The 20,173-nt window shown below is 35.8% G+C and overlaps 1 protein-coding gene across 1 annotated transcript in view; it reads left to right on the top strand.

Moving 5' to 3' along the window:
- DPY19L2 (dpy-19 like 2) overlaps positions 1–20,173 on the top strand; it is a 97,197-nt gene that overhangs the window by 2,115 nt on the left and 74,909 nt on the right. The window contains exons 2-5 of the mRNA XM_055314752.1: positions 3,584–3,608; positions 4,958–5,045; positions 6,893–7,030; positions 19,180–19,300. Coding sequence (XP_055170727.1) covers positions 3,584–3,608; positions 4,958–5,045; positions 6,893–7,030; positions 19,180–19,300 — 372 coding nt within the window. The remainder of the gene's footprint in view (positions 1–3,583; positions 3,609–4,957; positions 5,046–6,892; positions 7,031–19,179; positions 19,301–20,173) is intronic.

Here is a 20,173-nt window from a genome sequence, read left to right as displayed (position 1 = left end):
AGGAAAAGGTGGGATTAGAATTGTGACATTAAGGCTAACATTTGGATGTGTGAGGCAGAGGACAACAAGCATTAGAGACTAGTAGAATGGCATAATTGAAGTCAAGGACGTAGGGCCGAAAGGAAGGGTACAAAAGAAAGAGAGAGGGAAGACATTTCAGAAGGTTCGCTGGGACCAGCAGTGGAGAGTCTAATTCAAGACTCAGTTTAAGGAATTTGAACTTCATTCTGTAGAAGACACTGGTTGATTCTTTAAGAAAAAAGATTTTTTTTTAAGGAGATGAAATGCACATCCTATAACAATTCTGTGGCATTTAGTACCCACAGTGTTAGCATTGAATACTTTTTAAATGCCGTGACGTGATTCACTTAACAGCAGTTTGTAAAATGGATTGGAGAGGGATGGAAAAAAGGAGCAGAAAAAAATAATTGAATCCTGGAACCCAGGCAATAGTGGGTCTTAATGGGGGTAGCAACAACAGGAATGGACAGGAGAGGACAGAGGTGAGAGTTAGTGAAAGCGTCTTATGAGGATTGGGGAGGTGGTGAGGTAGAAGGAAAGTGGGAGGACAGGGACAGAGAAAGTTGAGAGCAATTAGGATTATAGATTTGGGAATTATCCATGGAAAAGTGAGTTGAAACTTGAAGATTGAGATTCCCCCTGAGAGAAGAGTGGGCAAAGCAGAGATACTTGGGAAAACCTCTTATACTTAGTTTTAAGAGATAAGAGGAAAATGAAAAGCCAGATAAGCAAATAGAATGGTCAGAAACATGGAAGAACTGGAAGGGTTGATGTGATAAAAGACAAAGAAATCCAAGAATCTGGTCAGATGTTACAGAGGGGTTTGGAAAGTATAGGAGTTTAAAGAAGTCTTTGACGTTGCTAACTAAAATGTCATTGGTCATTTTTTAAAAAAAGGTTATGGGAACTTAGAAGAAAGAAGTTGGCCAAGAATCTCATTAGCAAATAGGGTTATGGGTAAGGAGAGAGAATATGTCATAGTTTGTAGGGCTGAAATGTTTTAAGGCCTAAGAGAATTGAAAGTTGAGAAGAAAGGTTGAGGGGAGAGGGTGAGATTCAGGTTCTAAGAGAGGAAATAGTTGATGGAGCAGTCTTGGAATGTTTGAGAAGGGTGGAATTAGAGGCACAAATTTGAGAAGCTAACTGAAAAAGAGAAGATATACTTGCAGGCAGCCAGGGTGGCTCCACGGTTTAGCGCCGCCTTCAGCCCAGGGCGTGATCCTGGAGACCCGGGATCGAGTCCCACGTCGGGCTCCCTGCATGGAGCCTGCTTCTTCCTCTCCCTCGGCCTGTGTCTCTGCCTCTCTCTCTCTTTCTCTCTGTGTCTCTCATTAATAAATAAATAAAATCTTTAAAAAAAAAGGAGAAATACTTCCTTTGCCAAGATGGTAGGGAATTGAAAAACGAGGATTAGTAGATAGAGAAATGTTAAAGTGGATATAAGAGAAGTTGGGAGTGCTTGCATCAGATGATCTCTGTTTCAGTGAAATAGAGAGGCCAGGTCACTTTCAGAGATGGGATTGACAGGATGCAGGGTCAGGAGACATGCTTTTAATCACATCTTTGGAAGAGGCTGTGATAAGCGCTTCATGCATTTTGAATATTGGAATCGTTACACTTTATCATTTTTTCACCTGCGGACTGTGGGGTGGAGGAGGGAATGAAAGACACAAGACTTTTGAGGAGTTTTGGAAGGCTAGATGGATTTGTTAGGATATTTGATCTTTTCCCTTTCCCTAAACATCAATTTTTAGAAGATTTTATTACACAGAGAGAGCGAGCAGGGGGAGGAGCGGACGGAGAGAGAGCAGCAGCCTCCTGCTGAGCAAGGAGCCTGACAGTGGGGCTGGACTTGGAGCTCAACATGGGGCTCGATCTGGGGACTCTGGGTTCAGCCTGAGCAGAAGGCAGATGCTTAACTGACTGAGCCACCCAGGACCCCCTCCTTAAACATTTTTCAGAGTTTTTGCCAGTATATGCAAATTGTCTAGAGAGTAAGAAAGAGAATAGAAGTACAGTTGAATGGAATAGTGTATGTGTCTTAATGAAGCCTTATCAAAGGGGCATCTGTTTCAGGCTGAGAAAAAAGATACAGGTTTAATTTCAAAGTGGTTCAGAGTGTATTACATATTAGAAAGAGCTAACATATGTAGTGAATATGAACTTTTTCCATGAAAATCCAGGTAGGAAATATTTTAGGCTTCACAGGCCACATATAGTCTCTGTTGCCTATTCTTCTTCCATGTTTATACAACACTTAAAAAATATAACAAGCATTTTTAGCTTGTGGACAGTCCAGAAAGACCATGGGCTATGGTTTGCTAATTGTGGCATAAAGCAAGCAAATCTTCTGAGAAGTATTGAAGAGTAGTAGGAATGAGTGTAGGATGGTTAGGAATATGGAGAACAAGAGCTGGAGAAGGATGATTGGGAATTTTTTTCAAAATTATAATTTGATGTTATTAATTTTATTGACTTACATTTATTTTGTTAGTCAAGGTGATTTCTTGAATTTTAACAAGGCTAAAGTGTGGTGGTTTGTTAAAATGACTTGCCAAGGACATTTGGGATAACCATACGAAGTACTATTATAAAATCTTGGAGGGGAGGCAGGACTTTAGGAATAGCTGAGTAAATGTACTTCTCTGTGATAGTAACAAGAATACTTGGAAAATTGTCAGAATCAACTTTTCAACACTTTATAAATTAACCAAAGGTTTGCAGCACTTTAAAGAGCATGTATTCAAAAACACTACTGCATTTGTGTAGGAACAGTGGGGTTTGTTGGCATTTTAATTTGGCCTCATCCCATGCCCCCTCCCCAGCTCTGTGGTATCCTTGAAAACAAGCAGCATCCCAGCCACCAGAGGGGCTGGGACAGTGCTGGGAGCCCCTCAGAAAGCCCCATGCCCACAGTAGTGTCGCTATTTGACTGGTCTCCACACTTTCTGTACTCACTGTATTCACACACAGAGTACAGGCAGGGCAACTCTAGATGAATCTCCGGGCCAGTAACCTGGGAGCAATCAAAACTTCATAAATAGGGGCTTTCAGGGGTGCTACTGAGGAGGCAATTGCCTGCATTTAGCAATTTCTGACGATCAAGGGGAAGTGATCTAGAGTGGCTCCTGTAGTAGGCTAGAGTCACTTCTGAAAAGACTGAGCTGAGAATAGTGTATATATGTAATAATTTTATGTAAGGAAATAGAGAATAAGAGGAAGAAGAGGGAATAAACTGAAAATCCCCCGAAAGCTCAAAATCATTAATAACTTCATCACTTTTTTTTTGCAAATTTTATAAATGCGACACAGTCTTCCAAGCCTCCTTTTGCTCCTAGAACCCCGTCCCCCCCCCACACACCGGGCAGAGAGAGGTAAGCACTATTCACAATTTGTTTTATGTCTGCTTGTAAATTTTTCCTATTTTATATAGATAGAATTATCTAGCCATCTTGCTTGTGTGTGTGTTCTCTCTTCAGACGTATAAGGGAATGCTCTTGAAATAGTTGTTTTAAAGGTATCATAATGCAGCTTTTAATGACTTTTTTGTTTGTTTTCCCAGCTGCCTTTGTGGGATTTTTGCACTGGTAAGATTTGTTTTAGTTTTAAATAAAATAAAAACATTTGAATTAAAAATTGACATTACTGTTTGCTCATAGTAAAACAATAACCACTTGCTATGTGTATAGAATATCTGTGCACAAGGTTACACATATATGTTATTTTTAAAAAACCGTATGTGAAGCAGCATTTACAACGTGGATGCATTAGAAGAATAGTTCTTGGGAATAAAAATATTTTTATGTTTCCAAAGGATCTGCCACAATATTTCTTAAATCTCCAGCTTTTCTAGTGTACTTTGCATGTTTATTTCATCTTAAAAAAACTTATTTTACAGTAACTGTGTGTTCCTAGTGACATAAACTTAGAGATAAAGTTTATGTGACACCTGCCATTTGGAAATCAGGTAGAAATGAAAACAAAGAGTCAGCTGTAGTGATAAGAATTAAATGAGCCTTTCAGGGGGCATGCACATGTACTTCACTTTATGTAAGTGATCTATTTGTAAAAATTATATGTCAAATAATATTTTTCCTCTGATGTGTTTTCATTTCTTCTTGAGCTCAGAAATCTTTATTCTTGGGAAGAGTGGGATTATATCTTTTGGGACAGTGCTGTTCTGGCCATTTAGTCTGCAGGGAGATTTTGATTTTAGAACTAAAGCTGTAATAGTAAGAAACATTTCCTATAGCTATTGGTACCCTGACATGTGTCTCACATGTGAATCAAAGTGAGTGGAAAACAGGGGTGATATATGGAATTTTGCTATTTATTTGGAAAGCATCTATATGTTAATTAGGATAGCATAATCGCTTAACAATTTTACTTATCACGTATGCTCCTGTTTTCACCACCTACAGCTGTTTTCTTGAGTTGCACTAATAAAACATCTTGAAGTACAGTTCTATGTTCTTTGACGCTTGCAAGTTGATCCCTTCTATGGTATTCTATTTATTTTTAAACTGATTTAATATAAAGTAATTTTATTTAAAATTGTATTCCGAATGCTTCTCAACAGTCACAGAACCATTTCTCAAACCTGGTATAATAGAATCACTTGTGAAACTTAAACAGAAACTTGCCTCTGTTCTGATTTAGAGGCATGGAGTGGAAGGGGGCAGAGAGACCACAGGAGTTTTAGATAAACGATTATGATTAAGAGCCCAGGAGTTAAGGAATTTTCATGGTGTGCTACACCAAATTATGAATGCCTAAAAATATACAAATTACTAAGCAAATTATAAAATTATCTAATTTATTATAACAATGTCTTCTTTTTCCTCTTATGGTTTCTATACTTCAATACCTAGTTATTTTAATACTGGTTCTGAAATGTTCTAATTCTTTGAATATGGTGCTTCATTTTTTTCTCTAGGATACATCTAGTAACACTTTTTGAAAATGATCGTCATTTTTCTCACCTTTCATCTTTAGAACGGGAGATGACTTTTCGAACTGAAATGGTTAGTTCCTTATAATAAATTAATTTGTAGTTTAAGAATTGTAAGACAATAAGGTAGCAATTTGTTAGGAACTGAAATGAATTTTTGTTGAACCTCACTGTTTCTCGAGCTATAACCTAGGCTTATTATGTAAATAGAAAATATTTCAGGATTCTTTTACTTACTTCATTACCCTACTTTTCTAATGCAGACTTCTTTTAAAAAAGGATTAGAATAGTTGGGGAAGAAGGAGAACAAAGATAACATTTAAGAAGTGATATAGGGGTAACCGAATGTTATTTGTCCTCACCACCATTCATCTCCAGAACTTTTTTATTATCCCAAACAGAAACTATACCCGTTAAACACCAACTCCCCATGCCCCTGTCCCCAGCCCCTTGTAACTTCTCATCTACTTTGTCTCTGCAGATTTGTCTAATTGCAGTACTTTAACCACTACTTTTTAAATCTCACCCTAATAATCCCCTTAATCCTTGAAAGAGTTGGATACATTAGCATTTGCATGACATTTAAATTCTTAGTATTTCTTAGGTATTATTTCCAAAGAGAGGATGTAAGATATTCTTAAACAAATTGTGTAGCTATGATGGAGTCTGGGCTTTGATGACAAATAACGAGATTCAGATAGCAGGTCTGTGCTTCGTTGTGTGATGGCTAAATCAGTTAACCTCTGATGATCAGTAATCTCATCTATTGTCTAGAAATAATGCCAGCTTTACAGGGTTTTATTGACTTTGAAGGGAGATAATGAATGAAGCACGTTAACACAGTCCCTGGCACAAACACAATAGATGTTATTAATAAAAATGCATTTGTATATTTCCTATCTCTCTAAATATAGACTTACACATATTAAATATTCTTTCATTGTACTACTGTCTTGTCCTTCTAAGCAGAAAGGAACAATCCTTATGTGAGCTCATAGTTTACCAATCAAAACTATGAGGAAATGCTCTTTCGGACATCAGCGCAAACAGAACTTTGATTTAGTAGCCACTCGCCTTGCTTAATCTGTTAATAACAAGGTAGTTGTATGAGGCGCAAATGAGAGTAGAGTTGAAGATTATTTTTAATGTTTTTGGGAGTATGTGTTACAAACAATGTGGCCCTTTATTTGTTTTTCGATTTTAGGAAGAAAAACAGGAAATTGATAAGGGAAGTAATGAAAACAACATGCTTTTGTTAATCTCTGAATTTTAAATAAACAGCACTTTCGCTGGCCTTATAAAGTCATTATTTCCTATACTGGAATAATACACAATAATACACTATGCTGAAATAATCCCCTTTACAGGACTGCATTTGTGTCATGAACAACAGTAGTCAATTGACATTAGCTAGTTTGCACATTGAGCAGAGCCATTAGATGGAGCTCGGAAGTCAGTTGCAAGCATGAAGTTCTGTCTCATTTTTGCTTGTGATCATTGTATGTTATTTCTTGGGAGGTGGAAAAAAAAGTAATCTGTATCTATATGCAAAGTTATGCGAGGACACGAAGGCATCTCTGTTTATGCCAGAATTTATCCGATCTTAACCTCTAGGCATCTCGAATATGACAGAAGCAGGCATTCTGGAATTAAAAATATATTGTATTCATGTTTTAAGCCATGGTCAGAAAATCTCCTTAAAACATTTAACCACCCTTCCAACTCTTTTTCAAACATACAGAACATGTGAAAGAATAGCAGAGTAGTAACTTGAAAAAGCATGCCTTTTTTTTTTTGAGCCCGAGAATGTGGTAGCAAGGAGAAATGAGGAAGTGCTACTATTGACATTTCCTTTTATTCAGAAGAAATTGTTCCAAAAATTTTCATATTTAATAATATCAACGATTTGTGCATTTTAAGGGACTTTATTATTCCTACTTCAAGACCATTATTGAAGCACCTTCATTTTTGAAAGGATTGTGGATGATTATGAATGACAGGCTCACTGAATATCCCCTTGTAATTAATACAGTGAAACGCTTCCATCTTTATCCAGAGGTGAGTACTATTTGGGGGGAGAATATTTGTAGGATAATCCTTTTTTTCAGATAAAAATAGTGAGTACAATAATGTTATAAAAAGGAGGGGACCTTTAAGGCTTATTGATTGTATGTGTCCTTATAGTTGAGCAAAATATAAAAAATTCCTCCTAAATTTTAAAGACTCCAGAAACTAGGCTTACATAAAGTCAAAGAAATGAACCTTAGTCTGGAAGTAATGATCAGTTTAATTAGAGAAGCCAAATGGGAAGGAGCCAAGATGTGCTCTAAATGGAGACCTTGTGAATGGGAGTACTGGTCTCATGAAGGAACACCGAAATTTATGAGCAGAACAGTGACCTGGGAATTACATTAATAGAGAAAGATTTATTTAGTCACATAGAGGTCTATAAATATCTTCCAATGCTTAGTCTAAAAGAGTATGGATTTTATGGTAGTCTGCAGATTCTAGAAATTGGAACAGTGACAACAAAAAATTAGTAAGTTCAATTTTTGAGCTGTTAAGATAAATGCTAATTTGATGTCATGGTGTGCACTACTTTCGAGTTATCTCAGAATCCAGCACATTTGTTAAAAGTTAGTGCTTCTTAGACCTTTCTTCATATTTTGTAGCTTTAAAAATTACTATGTTTTTCATTTTGAAATGTTGAAAATTAACAGAAACCTAGAGAAAATAAGCAAAGGTGTGATCAACGTGTGATCAACCACTAAGAATAAATTAATGTGACTCTTTTGTAATTTTTCAGATACATTTTTTTAAAGATTTTATTTACTTCTTCATGAGAGACACACACAGAGAGAGGGGCAGAAACACAGGCAGAGGGAGAGGCAGGCTCCACACAGGAAGCCCAACGTGGGACTTGATTCCGGATCTCCAGGATCAGGCCCTGGGCTGAAGGCAGCGCTAAACCACTGAGCCCCGGGATGCCTGATTGCTTCAGATACCTTAAAGCTCTATGAATAGAGTTGGGACGCCTGGGTGGCTCAGCGGTTGAGCATCTGCCTTTGGCTCAGGACGTGATCCCAGGGTCCTGCAATCGAGTCCCACATCAGGCTCCCTGTGAGGAACCTACTTCTCTCTCTGCCTATATCTCTGTCTTCTCTCTATGTCTCTCATGAATAAATCAATGAAATATTCTAATATATATATATATAGTTAGTGTCATCTTTGTTTTGCTTCCCAGTAACGTTTGTTCCTTTTCCATTCTCACAAGTATCATCATCAGGAATGTATTATGTGTGTATCCATCATTCCTTATTTTCAAGGATTGTTTTACGTGTTTTTGTAAATCCACATAAATGCTCTCATACCAAATAAAGCAGTCTAGAACTTTTTTCTCAACATTAAATTTTTGAACGCTATGTATGTGTGTATTTTTTTCTTTAACCATTTTATGAATTCCCAACATTATTTATACATTCCCCTCCTTGTGGATATTGTTTCCAGTTTTAAAATTATATAGTTCTAAAATAGATGTTCCAAATTTATCTTCCAAAATATATGTTCTTGTGTTTTCTAATTGTGTATATATGCAATATTTTTTGGGGGGATACTCTAAAAGCAGAATAGTTGTGTTGTAGAGTATATTTTGTCGACTTTATCAGATGTTGCTAAATTGCTCTCTGATGCAAATGTAGCAACTCATACTACTGTGGAGGAGTATTTACTTTTCCTCATATCCTAATTAGATTTCAGTTTATAAAACTTTTTGGTTTTGCTCTTCTAATGGGTGTGATATGCTATTTATTTTAATTTGTACTTCCCTTATTATTTTTGAGCTAAGAATATTTTAAATATATTCATGTTTAATATTCATTTGAATTGTTTCTTCTATCAAAAACCTGTATAAATCTTTATCACCACTTGGTAGTTGTTTTCTTATTTATTAGTTGGCAAAATTTACATATTTTGTAGAGTAATCCTGAGTAATATGTGCTGAATCTTCTTTCTGGCTACTTTTTAATCAGTTTTGTTGAGGTATAACTTATATGCAATAAAATACACCCATTTTGAGTGTACAGTTCTTTGAGTTATACATTTGACACGTGTAAAAAGCCACTGCTATTGAGTTATAAAACATTTTCATAATTCTGAGACGTTTCCATGTGCTCCTTTTTGGTAACTCTTCTTTCTCCCATTGAGTTGTCTCATCACAGGAGTGGTAAGATGGGACATCTTGCTTTGTTCCTGATCTTAGTGGGAAAGCTTCAAGTTTCTCATCATTAAGAATAACTTTAGCCATAGGTTTTCTATAGATATTCTTTATCAAGTTAAGGAAGTTCCCTCTATTCATGGTTTACTGATAGTTTTTTTTTTTAAAGATCTTGAGTAGGTGTTAAATTTTGTCAATGCTTTTTCTGTATCTGTTGATATGATCTTGTCATTTTTCTTCTTTAGCCTGTTAATATAATGGATTGTATTATTTGGTTTTCAAATTTTGAACCAGCTTTACATACCTTCAGTAAACCCTATTTGGTCAGGCTGCATAATTTTTATAGGCTGTTGGATTTGATTTGCTATTATTTTTTGAGAATCTATGTTCACAAAAGATATTATTTGTAGTTTTCTTGTATCTTTTTCTGGTTTGGTATTAGCGTAATGCTGGCCTCAACAAATGAGTTCATAAGTGTTCCCTCTGCTTTATCTTCTGGAAGAGATTCTAGAAAACTGGTATTCTTTCTTTGGTACAGTTCACTGCTGACCCCATCTGGGCCTGGGTATTATGATTTGGAAGGTTATTAAATATTGATTAAATTTATTTAGTAGAGCTAGTCCTATTCAGATTGTCTATTCTTGTTTGAATTTTGGCAAGATTGTGTATTTCAAGGAATTGGTTTGTCAAATTGTGAAATTTATGGGCAAAGAGCTGTTCATTATTCCTTTTTTAAATTTTTTTAATAATAAATTTATTTTTTATTGGTGTTCAATTTGCCAACATACAGAATAACACCCAGTGCTCATCCCATCAAGTACCCCCTTCAGTGCCCGTCACCCATTCACCCCACCCCCTGCCCTCCTCCCCTTCCACCACCCCCAGTTCATTTCCCAGAGTTAGGAGTCTTTTTTTTCTGTCTCCCCTTCTGATATTTCCTACCCCTTTTATTCTCCCTTCCCTTCTATTCCCTTTCACTACTATTTATATTCCCCAAATGAATGAGAACATATAATGTTTGTCCTTCTCCGATTGACTCCTTTCACTCAGCATAATACCCTCCAGTTCCATCCACGTTGAAGTAAATGGTGGGTATTTGTCATTACTAATGGCTGAGTAATATTCCATTATATACATAAACCACATCTTCTTTATCCATTCATCTTTCAATGGACACCGAGGCTCCTTCCACAGTTTGGCTATTGTGGACATTGCTGCTAGAAACATCGGGGTGAAGGTGTCCCGGCGTTTCATTGCATCTGTATCTTTGGGGTAAATCCCCAACAGTGCAATTGCTGGGTCGTAGGGCAGGTCTATTTTTAACTCTTTGAGGCACCTCCACACAGTTTTCCAGAGTGGCTGCACCAGTTCACATTCCCACCAACAGTGTAAGAGGCTTCCCTTTTCTCCGCATCCTCTCTGTTTAATGTCCCATGGAATCTGTAGTGATGTCCTGTCTTTCATTTCTATTACTATTCATGTCCTCTCTCTTTTTTATGTTACCTGGCTAGAGATTTATCAATTTTATTGATGTTCTGTTGTTAGATGCATACACATTAAGGATTATGACTTCGCGTAGAATTGACTCCTTTATTATTGTGTAAAACCACTCACTACCCCTGATAACTTTTCTTACTGTAGTCTGCTCTGTTTTGAATTAGTATAGTTACTCCTGCATTTTAAAATTAGTTTTAACATAGTATATCTTACTTCATTCATATACTTTTAATCTATAGGCATCTTATTTTTAAAGTTGGTTGTTTAATAAGGTTGTGATATCCACTATATTTGTTACTATTTTCTATTTGTTGCCTTTGCTCTTTTTACTATTTCGACTTCCATTTTTTCTATGCCTTTTGTGGTTTTAATTGAGCTTTTATATTATTGCATTTTATCTCATTTTTTAGGTTATCAGTTATAATTTTTTTTTACATTTTTGGTTGCCCTAGAGTTTATAATACGCATTTATGACTAATCCAAGACCACTTTCAAATAACATTAAACCACTTCCAGGCAGTATCTTATAATAACAAAATAATTGTAATTCCTTCCTCCCAACCCCTTAATGCTTTCTGTCATTCATGTCACCTATACATAAGCATACACACATTGATAATTATGCATAGTCGAATACATTGTTGCTGTTACTATTTTGAACAAAGTTTATATGTTAGATTAATAATAATAATGAAAAGAAAGTTTTAATTTTATCTTCAATTTTTTTTGATGCTCTTTTTTCTTTATGTAGATTGAAGTTTCTGATATGTATCTTTTTTTTTATCCCCTGTAAAGAATTTTTTTACAAAGTCCCTCAATTTTTCTGTCTGAAGCCTTTATTTCTGCTTCACTTTTAAAGGGTAATTTCACGTGCTGCTACAGATGTCTAAGTTTTTTGTTTCTTAGCATTTTAAATATAGCAGACCAGTTGTTGTTTCTTCTTCCTTCTTTTTTCTCCTCCTCCAACTCCTCCTCCTCCTCCTCCTCCTCCTCCTCCTTCTTCTTCAAGAGATTTTATTTATTTATTTATTTGAGAGAGAGAGAGAGAGCAAAAGAGCACAAGCAAGGAGAGCGGGAGGGAGAGGGAGAAGCAGGCTACCCACTGAGCAGGGAGCCAGATGTGGGGCTCTGTCCCAGGACCCTGGGATCATGACCTGAGCCAAAGACAAACGCTTAACTGTCCAGTTTCTTGTTTGAATGGTTTCTGAGTAATCAGATGTAATTCTTATCTTTACCAAGTAAGATGTTTTTTTTTTTCCTCTTCTGGCTTCTTTAAAAAATTTTCCTTAACTTTGATTTACTGTAGTTTGAACACAATATGCCTAGGTGTCATTTTTGGCATTTCTCATGCTTGGTGTTCTCTGAGCTTCCTGGATCTGTGACGGACTCCTGAATCATTTCACATATTTCTTCTCCTTTCTCCCTAATACTTTTGGTATTCCCAATTATGTGTATGGTACACTTTCTGTTGTTGTCTCACAGTTCTCGAATATTCCAGGGTTTTGTTGTTACCGTGTGTTTGTTTTTAAAGATATTATTTATTTATTTGAGAGCTAAAACATACATCATAGTACTGTCTGATGTAGTTTTGAATGGATGTAGAGGAAATATTTAAGATGATGATGTTATAAAGGGAGAAGGGCAGAGAGATGTAAAGGGAGGTAAGGTTTCTGTACCTCATTTGAACTAGTAAAATGGTAATAAAAACTGCTGTGAATAGGCTTTCAGTAGTGTGGTGATAAGAAGCATTCCATAATCTTGTCACTAGGTGTCAGTCCTTTATGAACTTGTGCCTCTGGGCTGTGAACTTCACAAGTTTTCAGGTTTTATATTCTGCTTAGGTGCAACAGGATGGCTAGAAGAGGCTGGAATTGGGTATTTCCCTGCTTCCCTCTCTGCTAGGCTCCGATAAAACCTTAGCAGGTTAGGCTCTAGTTAGATAATTTCTCTTGAGGCAGGCTTTGTTAAGAACTGAGCGCTCTGGTGTATTTCAAAAATGGTCCTTTTTCCACTACCCACTGCTGCAGGGGGATCAGGAGAAGACTTTTCTTTGATATTCACTGCGTGACCCTAGTGAGCTCCTAGAAGTAAAACTCATAAGTGTGTTGGCATTTCCCCTATTATTGGGTCTCCCTGGAGTTTTTGGCTCTCAGACTTGTCTACCCTATGCCTCCAGCAATTATCAATTACAGTTTAGTTTTTCCTACTCTCCAGCTGGTTCCCATGGAGATTTTTGCTCATGAGTTTCTGTTCCACTAAGTCGTGATTCTCTCAATTTACGTGTCGATCTCCAATATGGAAAGCAGGAATTTGCCCTGTAATCTCACTTTTCTTATGAATCTAAGAGTTGCTGATTTTTCAGTTTTTTTCAGCTTTTTACTTATTAGGATGGAGTTGTAACTAATAAGCTTCTTAGATGATGGACTTGGAAACTTTGTATTTCATTTTATTTTAACATATATATACATATATATTTTATTTTCCTTGGACTTCCTGTTTGATCTCTGGATTTTTTAAAAACTTCTTTCATTTTTTAAGTAATCTCTACATCCAGCAAAAAGCTTAAACGCACAACCCTGAGATAGGAGTCCCATGCTCTACCAACTGAGCCAGTTAGGTGTCCCTTGGACGACAGATTTTTAAAAGTAGGGTTTTTTTTCTTAGTTTCCAGGTGTTAGCAGGTTTCATTTTTATTTTCCTGTTAGTCATTTGTGGCTTACATTTTTAAAAAAGATTTTATTTATTCATGAGAGACACAGGCAGAGACACAGGCAGAGAGAGAGAAGCAGGCTCCATCCAGGGAGCCCAATGTGGGACTCGATCCCCAGTCTCCAGGATCACGCCCTGGGCTGAAGGCAGGCGCCAAACCACTGAGCACCCAGGCATCCCTGTGGCTTAAATTCATTGTGTTTATTAGAGAACCCACTTTGTATCATTTTGATCCTTTTAAATTTGTTGACGTTTGTTTAATGGTCAAAAATATGGTCTATCTTGACATATATTCTGTGAGCACTTCAAAAAAATATGTATTGTGTTGTTGGGTGAAATATTTTATAAATGTTGATTAGTTCCTGTTGGATGATGGTGGTGGTGATATTTTTTCAATCCTTCTGATTTTCTAATTCATCCATCCATTGTTGAGAGAGGGATGCTGACGTCTCCAACTGTACATCTTGTTGGCGTTTAATCATTATATAATAACCCTACCTCTTTCACTTATAATTTTGTTTACCCTGAAGTCAACTTTTTTCCAATAGTAAAATAGTTGTTTCTTCTTTCTATTAATGTGTACATAATACATCTTTTTTATCCTTCTATTTTTAGTCTGTTATTATTATTATATTTGAAATATGTTTCTTATAGATGAGTCATGTTTTTTAATTTATCTTACAATTTTTGTGTTTTACCACTTATGTTTAATGTAATTATTCATCTGTTTTGACTTGAGTCTGTTATTTTTGGTTTTCTGTTTGTCCTTCATTTTTCATTTTTCTATTTTATTTTTTCTGCCTTCCTGTGGGTTATTTAAAGATTTTTAAATTCTATTTTGATTTATCTACTTTTTGAATGTATCTTACTTTACGTAGCATTTTTAGTGGTCGTTGTAGCTAGTATATTACCTATACATAACTTATTACAGTCTACTGCTATTACCATTTTACTAGTTCAAATGAGGTACAGAAACCTTACCTCCCTTTACATCTCTTTGCCCTTCTCCCTTTATAACATCATCATCTTAAATATTTCCTCTACATCAATTTAAAACCACATCAGACCGTACTATGATGCATGTTTTAGCCCTCAAATTTATTTTTTAAAAACTAGAGAAGTGGGACACCTGGGTGGCTCAGCGGTTGAGCATCTGCCTTTGGCCCAGGGCATGATCCTGGAATTCTGGAGTCGAGTCCCACATCAGGCTTCCTGTGAGGAGCCTGCTTCTCCCTCTGCCTATGCCTCTGCCTTCTCTCTGTGTTTCTCATGAATAAATAAATAAAATATTTTAAAAAAACTAGAGAAGTTTATTTTATCCATTTTTAAAGTTTCCTCCTTATTTTCTAAGATACCTTCTTTTATCATTTCATTTATGTTTAAAGAATTCTCGGGGATTCCTGGGTAGCTCAATGGTTTGGCCCTTGCCTTCGGCCAAGGGGGATGATCCTGGAATCCCAGGGTTGAGTCCCACATCGGGCTCCCTGCATGGAGCCTGCTTCTCCTTCTGCCTGTGTCTCTGCCTCTCGCTTTCTTTGTGTCTCTCATGAATAAATAAATAAAATCTTAAAGGAAAAAAAGATTAGCCATTCTCTTTAGCCATTCTTTTAGGATAAGTCTGGTAGCAACATATTTTCCTAGTTTTTTTTTTTCATCCTTCATATCAAACCCCCCCCCTTTTTTTTTAAGGATTTTATTTATTTATTCATGAGCGAGAGAGAGAGGCAGAGACACAGGCAGAGGGAGAAGCAGGCTCCTCACAGGAAGCCTGATGTGGACTGGATTCCCCATCTCCAGGATCATGCCCTGGGCTGAAGGCAGACACTTAACTGCTGAGCCACCCAGGTATCCTTCAAACTCCCTTTAATTCTTGAAGGCTATTTTTTTTTTTTTTCTGGATATAGGATTCTAGGTTGACAGTTTTTTTTCTTTTAGCCTTTGGTAAATGTACCACTTCATTCTGGCCTTTCATGGTTTCTGATGATAAATCCATTGTCAGTTGAATTGTTTTTCTTCTTTAGGTAAGATTTTTTTTCCTTCCTTGTTGCTGTCATATATATACATAGTTTTCACAAGCGTTCCAGAAGTGTAATGTTTAAAAGTTTTCAGAAGTGTGATGTATCCTCGTGTGGATTTCTTTGGTTTTATCCTATTTTTGTTTTGCTCAGCTTTGGTTTTTTTCTTTCTTTTCTCTTTTCAAGACATCGGTGATAAGAAGTGTTAGGTCTTTTCTTATAGTCCTGGAGACCCCTAGGGAACCTTTTTTTTTTTTTAATGGGTTTTTTTTTTCTCTCTCTCTGTGGCCCATATTGAGTGATTTCTCTTGTTTCATCTGTGAGTTCACTGATTATTTTCCTCTATCCCTTCATTCATCTGTTAAGCCCATCCACTGGCTTTTTAAGCCTGGTTATTGTATTTTTCAGTTCTGAAATTTTTGTTTGTTTATTTCATATCTTTTATTTCTTTTCTGAGACTTTTTGGGTTTTTACTTGTTTCTAGCACATTCATAATTTCTCATGGGAGCAATTATTCTAATATTTTAGTCATCTCATTGTTGGAATCTGTTGATTTTTTTTTATTCAGTTTGAGATCCTTATGGTTCTTGACATGATAAGTGAATTTCAATTGATGGACATTTGAACATTATTTTATGAAACTAGATCTTATTTAAACCTTTGTTCTAGCTGGCTTTCTTTGGCACCACTCCAGCAAAGGAATGAGGACATCTGTCATCTTGTTACTGCCAGATGGGTATTGAAATCCAGGTTTCCCTCTGGCCTCTTGTGAACCCCAAAGTGGTGGTACTCCTCATTACCTTTGAGTGAGATCAGAATTCTCACTAACTCTGTGATCTCTGCAGACACAATGGTGTGGATGGCCTTGTTACCCCTGGGTGGTGATGAAAGCCCTGACTTCTCAGTAGGCCTCCTCTGACATTACCACACCGGGAAGGGGAAAGGATGACTTATTGCTGTGTGGGGTAGAAGTTCAGGCTCCCCCCACATGCTCTATACTGACACCACCTGGAGAGAGGGCTTCCTACTTGGCTTTCTCCTACAACATCCTAGTGGGTGAGTTGGGATGTCTGTTGAAAGCCTAGAGAAGGTTGAAGTGTAGGTTCCCAATTTGACCTTTGTTGGTGGGAGTGGGACCATACAGGGTTTTTGTCATTGTTGTTTTCTGTAGTATTTGGTTGAGGAGAGATATCATTGTTTATAAAAATTTTTATGTATTCCTAGGTTGCCACTTTCCTGGTCTTTTAGTTAGAGGGAGTAGGCTTTTGTCAATCTTTTTTGTGTCTACACCCATTGGTGTTTCTGGTTGCCAAACTCTTAACTCCAAATATGAGAAAATGAGGCCAAAGGAAAGTCTAGGGAACTCATCATCATGTTCCTTGGGTCCTAAGATCCCTAGATAGTTTCCCTTCTCTCTACCTTTCATGGTCTTCTTATGTTTGATTTATATAATTCCCGGGAGTTTTAGTCACAGTTGAAGAAGTATGTCTACTAACTGTATCTTCTCCAAAGCAGAAATTCATATTATTTAATATTTATATATTGTTTTTTCATTTTTGTTTTTGTTCAAGTTATTTTCTAATTTCTAATTTCCCATGTGATTTTTTATTTGATCCATTGGGTATTTGATATCTAATTTCCAAGTACTTGGAGGTTTCCTAGATTTATTTCTTTTTTAAAAATTCTTTTTCTTTTTTTGAGGGGAAAAAAGAGGTGGAGGGAGGGACAATGGGAGAAGGAGACGGAGAAAATAAAGCAGGCTCCATGGCCAGTGTGGAGACTGACTTGGGGCTTGGTCTCACAACCCTGAGATCATGATCTGGGCCAAAAACAGGAGTCAGACACGTAACCGACTGAGCCACCTAGATGCTCAGGTGTTTTTTGTTTTTTATTTCTGTAAGTATTTTTCAATGTAATTTTCAATAGTAACAATTCTATAATATAGACCTGCCTAAGGTCTAAGATGAAAGAAGCTTTTTTCTGCACCAGCTTTCTTTATATCCCATGTTACTCTTCAGAGATACTCTTCTGTTCTTATTTCCTCTGATGATTATCTATAACTCCAGTGTAAGTTCAAAAATTAAAATACAACCAGTATCTTGAATATTCAGCTTTATTTAATGTTAACTTACTCTGTATATAAGATAAGGATTAAAAAAAAGATAAGGATTTAGCTTACTACAGTAGTTTTAGGGTTATTTTTAGAATTTAATATAGTAAAATTTCTGTTTTTTGTTCCATTTTCAAACAGCATGTTCTCAAAAACAATAGCTATTTTTTTCTTTTTACTTATTCAAAGATATTGTATAATTAGCAACTGCCAATCTCCTTGATATTATGAAAAAGTAATCATGATAATGTAAATTTATAGTATCATAAAGAATGAGGCAACAAGGAATCATTCAGTCTTATTTCACATTGCATAGATAGAGTGTAGAGAAGATCTAGATATGCTTGCCACTTTGTATGTTGAAATGAATGTCCATATTTTTTGTGTTCATAAGGAGATTAATGTTTCACCCAAAGCTAAAAGTGTTAAGTTTGGAATAACATATTTTGAAAAGGCAAAGTACTTAATGCTAAACTATACACCAGCATGTATGCTCTAATCCCCTGTCACTCCTGCAAGATGGTTATTATTAACATCATTTTAGAGATGAGGTGTCCAAGATTCTGAGGGTGAAGGATTTATTTCAGGCTATTAAAATCATAACTTGCAGAGTCAGAATTTGAGTTTAATTCTGACTTTAACATCAGTACTTTAAAGCAGTACTGTCCTATTATATCAAGCTATCTATCTTCCAGAAAAGAGTATAACTCTAGATTTAGATTTAGCACATACATTTATTGTGGTAAGTTTTTGTACATGGATGATAAATACACAAGAATATATATTACAATTTCTTGTCTAAGGTCAGCTTTATAAAAGTAAATGATAAAATAATAAATTTATACTTTTTGTATATGGAAAGATGTTTATGATGTGTATTACATTAACATCTTATATAATATTATATAATACCCAATCCAGCTATGTGTTTTTATATACCAAGAGGGAGACTGGAGGGACGATCACCAAAATTTTTAAAATAGTTAGCTCTGGGTGGTTTTCACTTTCACTTGAATTCTTTACTTTTTTATTCTTCTTCCAATGATCTTGCATTACTTTTTCCCAAATCTATAAATTATTCTTAAAAAATCTCCCAGGCATTAGCATTTTGTTTGTAGTTTTCTATGGTTGTTCTTTTCCTTTGTCTTTAAACTTCACAAAGTGTACAGAATGGGAAGAATTGGTTAATTAAACCTACTTGGTCAAAGTTTTAATGGACATGGGAGCTATTATTCCATATGCAGTTGGTTTAATATTTTTTAGACTGTGAAGCAAATAAATTCAATAAATGAAATGTTATGAAATATTCCTGTAAATCATTGTATTTTGCTGTTAATCACTGTCATATTTTAATTATACGGTACTAACTTATTTTATAGCTACTGCTATTTATGTTGTAGAATTGATTACAAGAATATATTATAGAAATGATGATCATAACAAATTTTTATCGATGTGCATTAATTAGTAACATACAACTTTAGTTTATTGTGCATGTGTATATAATTTTAAAATGACTGTTTTCCAAGTCATTTGATTTAAATAAACTTGTCAAAGTTTATAATGCCAAAGGAAACCATCATAAAATTGTGTTTTGGAAAAATTATTATTATGATGATAGGATATTTTCCTCCATAATCTCTTTTTATTTTTATCTTTGTAGGTGATTATAGCCTTCTGGTATCGCATATTTGTGGGAATAATGAATTTATTTGGACTGGAAACTAAGACCTGCTGGAATGTCACCAGAGTAGAACCTTTAAATGAAGTTCAAAGTTGTGAAGGCATGTTTCTTTCTAAAATGCTGCTATGTTGTCATTAATATTTACATAAATGTTTTAGTGTTGTGAACTCATTTTAAGAACTATAGACTACTGTAGTTGATTTGTTTTTAAAAACACTCTAGAACTTATTAAAAGAGTACATACCCTTAAAAGTAATTTTCTGAGAAGGCCATATACTTATGAGTATCAGTTTGGAATTTGAGTATTAAGATGCCCCAATGTAAAGCAATCCTGAGTATAAGTCATTCTTCTCTTTCAGAATAAAAAGGTTTAAAAAATGTTTTGGGGTAGTTTGAATATATAAATCTGGGTAATGCAGAGTCAGTAATCAAATATCTACATGTAATAATTCATGTAAAAATGTAGTTATACATACATATTTAAAAATCAAATATGCAATTAATAGGTTGTTTTAGAAACACTATTTTTTTTCCATATTCTCACAGCTCATGAACAGTTCTAATAGAACTCTCCATACATCTTCTACGTTGGCATCTTTGCCAAAGAACCCCTTTTGGAATCATCTGTTTTCCAGGATCTGTAATTGTCACTTTTATTTAAGATATTTGCAGTTTAGGGCAGCCCGGGTGGCTCAGTGGTTTAGCACCACCTTCAGCCCAGGGTGTGATCCTGGAGTCCCGGGATTGAGTCCCACATCAGACTCCCTGTGTGGAGCCTGCTTCTCCCTCTGCCTCTGTCTCTGCCTCTTTCTCTCTTTCTCTCTGTGTCTCTCACGAATAAATAAATAAATCCTAAATAAAAAGATATTTGCTGTTTAACACTTTTACAGTCTAAAAACTTTACTCAAGGGATCCCTGGGTGGCGCAGCGGTTTGGCGCCTGCCTTTGGCCCAGGGCGCGATCCTGGAGACCC

This window comes from Nyctereutes procyonoides, unplaced genomic scaffold (genome assembly GCF_905146905.1).
Source record: "Nyctereutes procyonoides isolate TBG_1078 unplaced genomic scaffold, NYPRO_anot_genome, whole genome shotgun sequence".
Taxonomy (NCBI): domain Eukaryota; kingdom Metazoa; phylum Chordata; class Mammalia; order Carnivora; family Canidae; genus Nyctereutes; species Nyctereutes procyonoides.
Note: the sequence above shows the minus strand (reverse complement) of the source record. Positions and strands in the feature narration are given on the sequence as shown.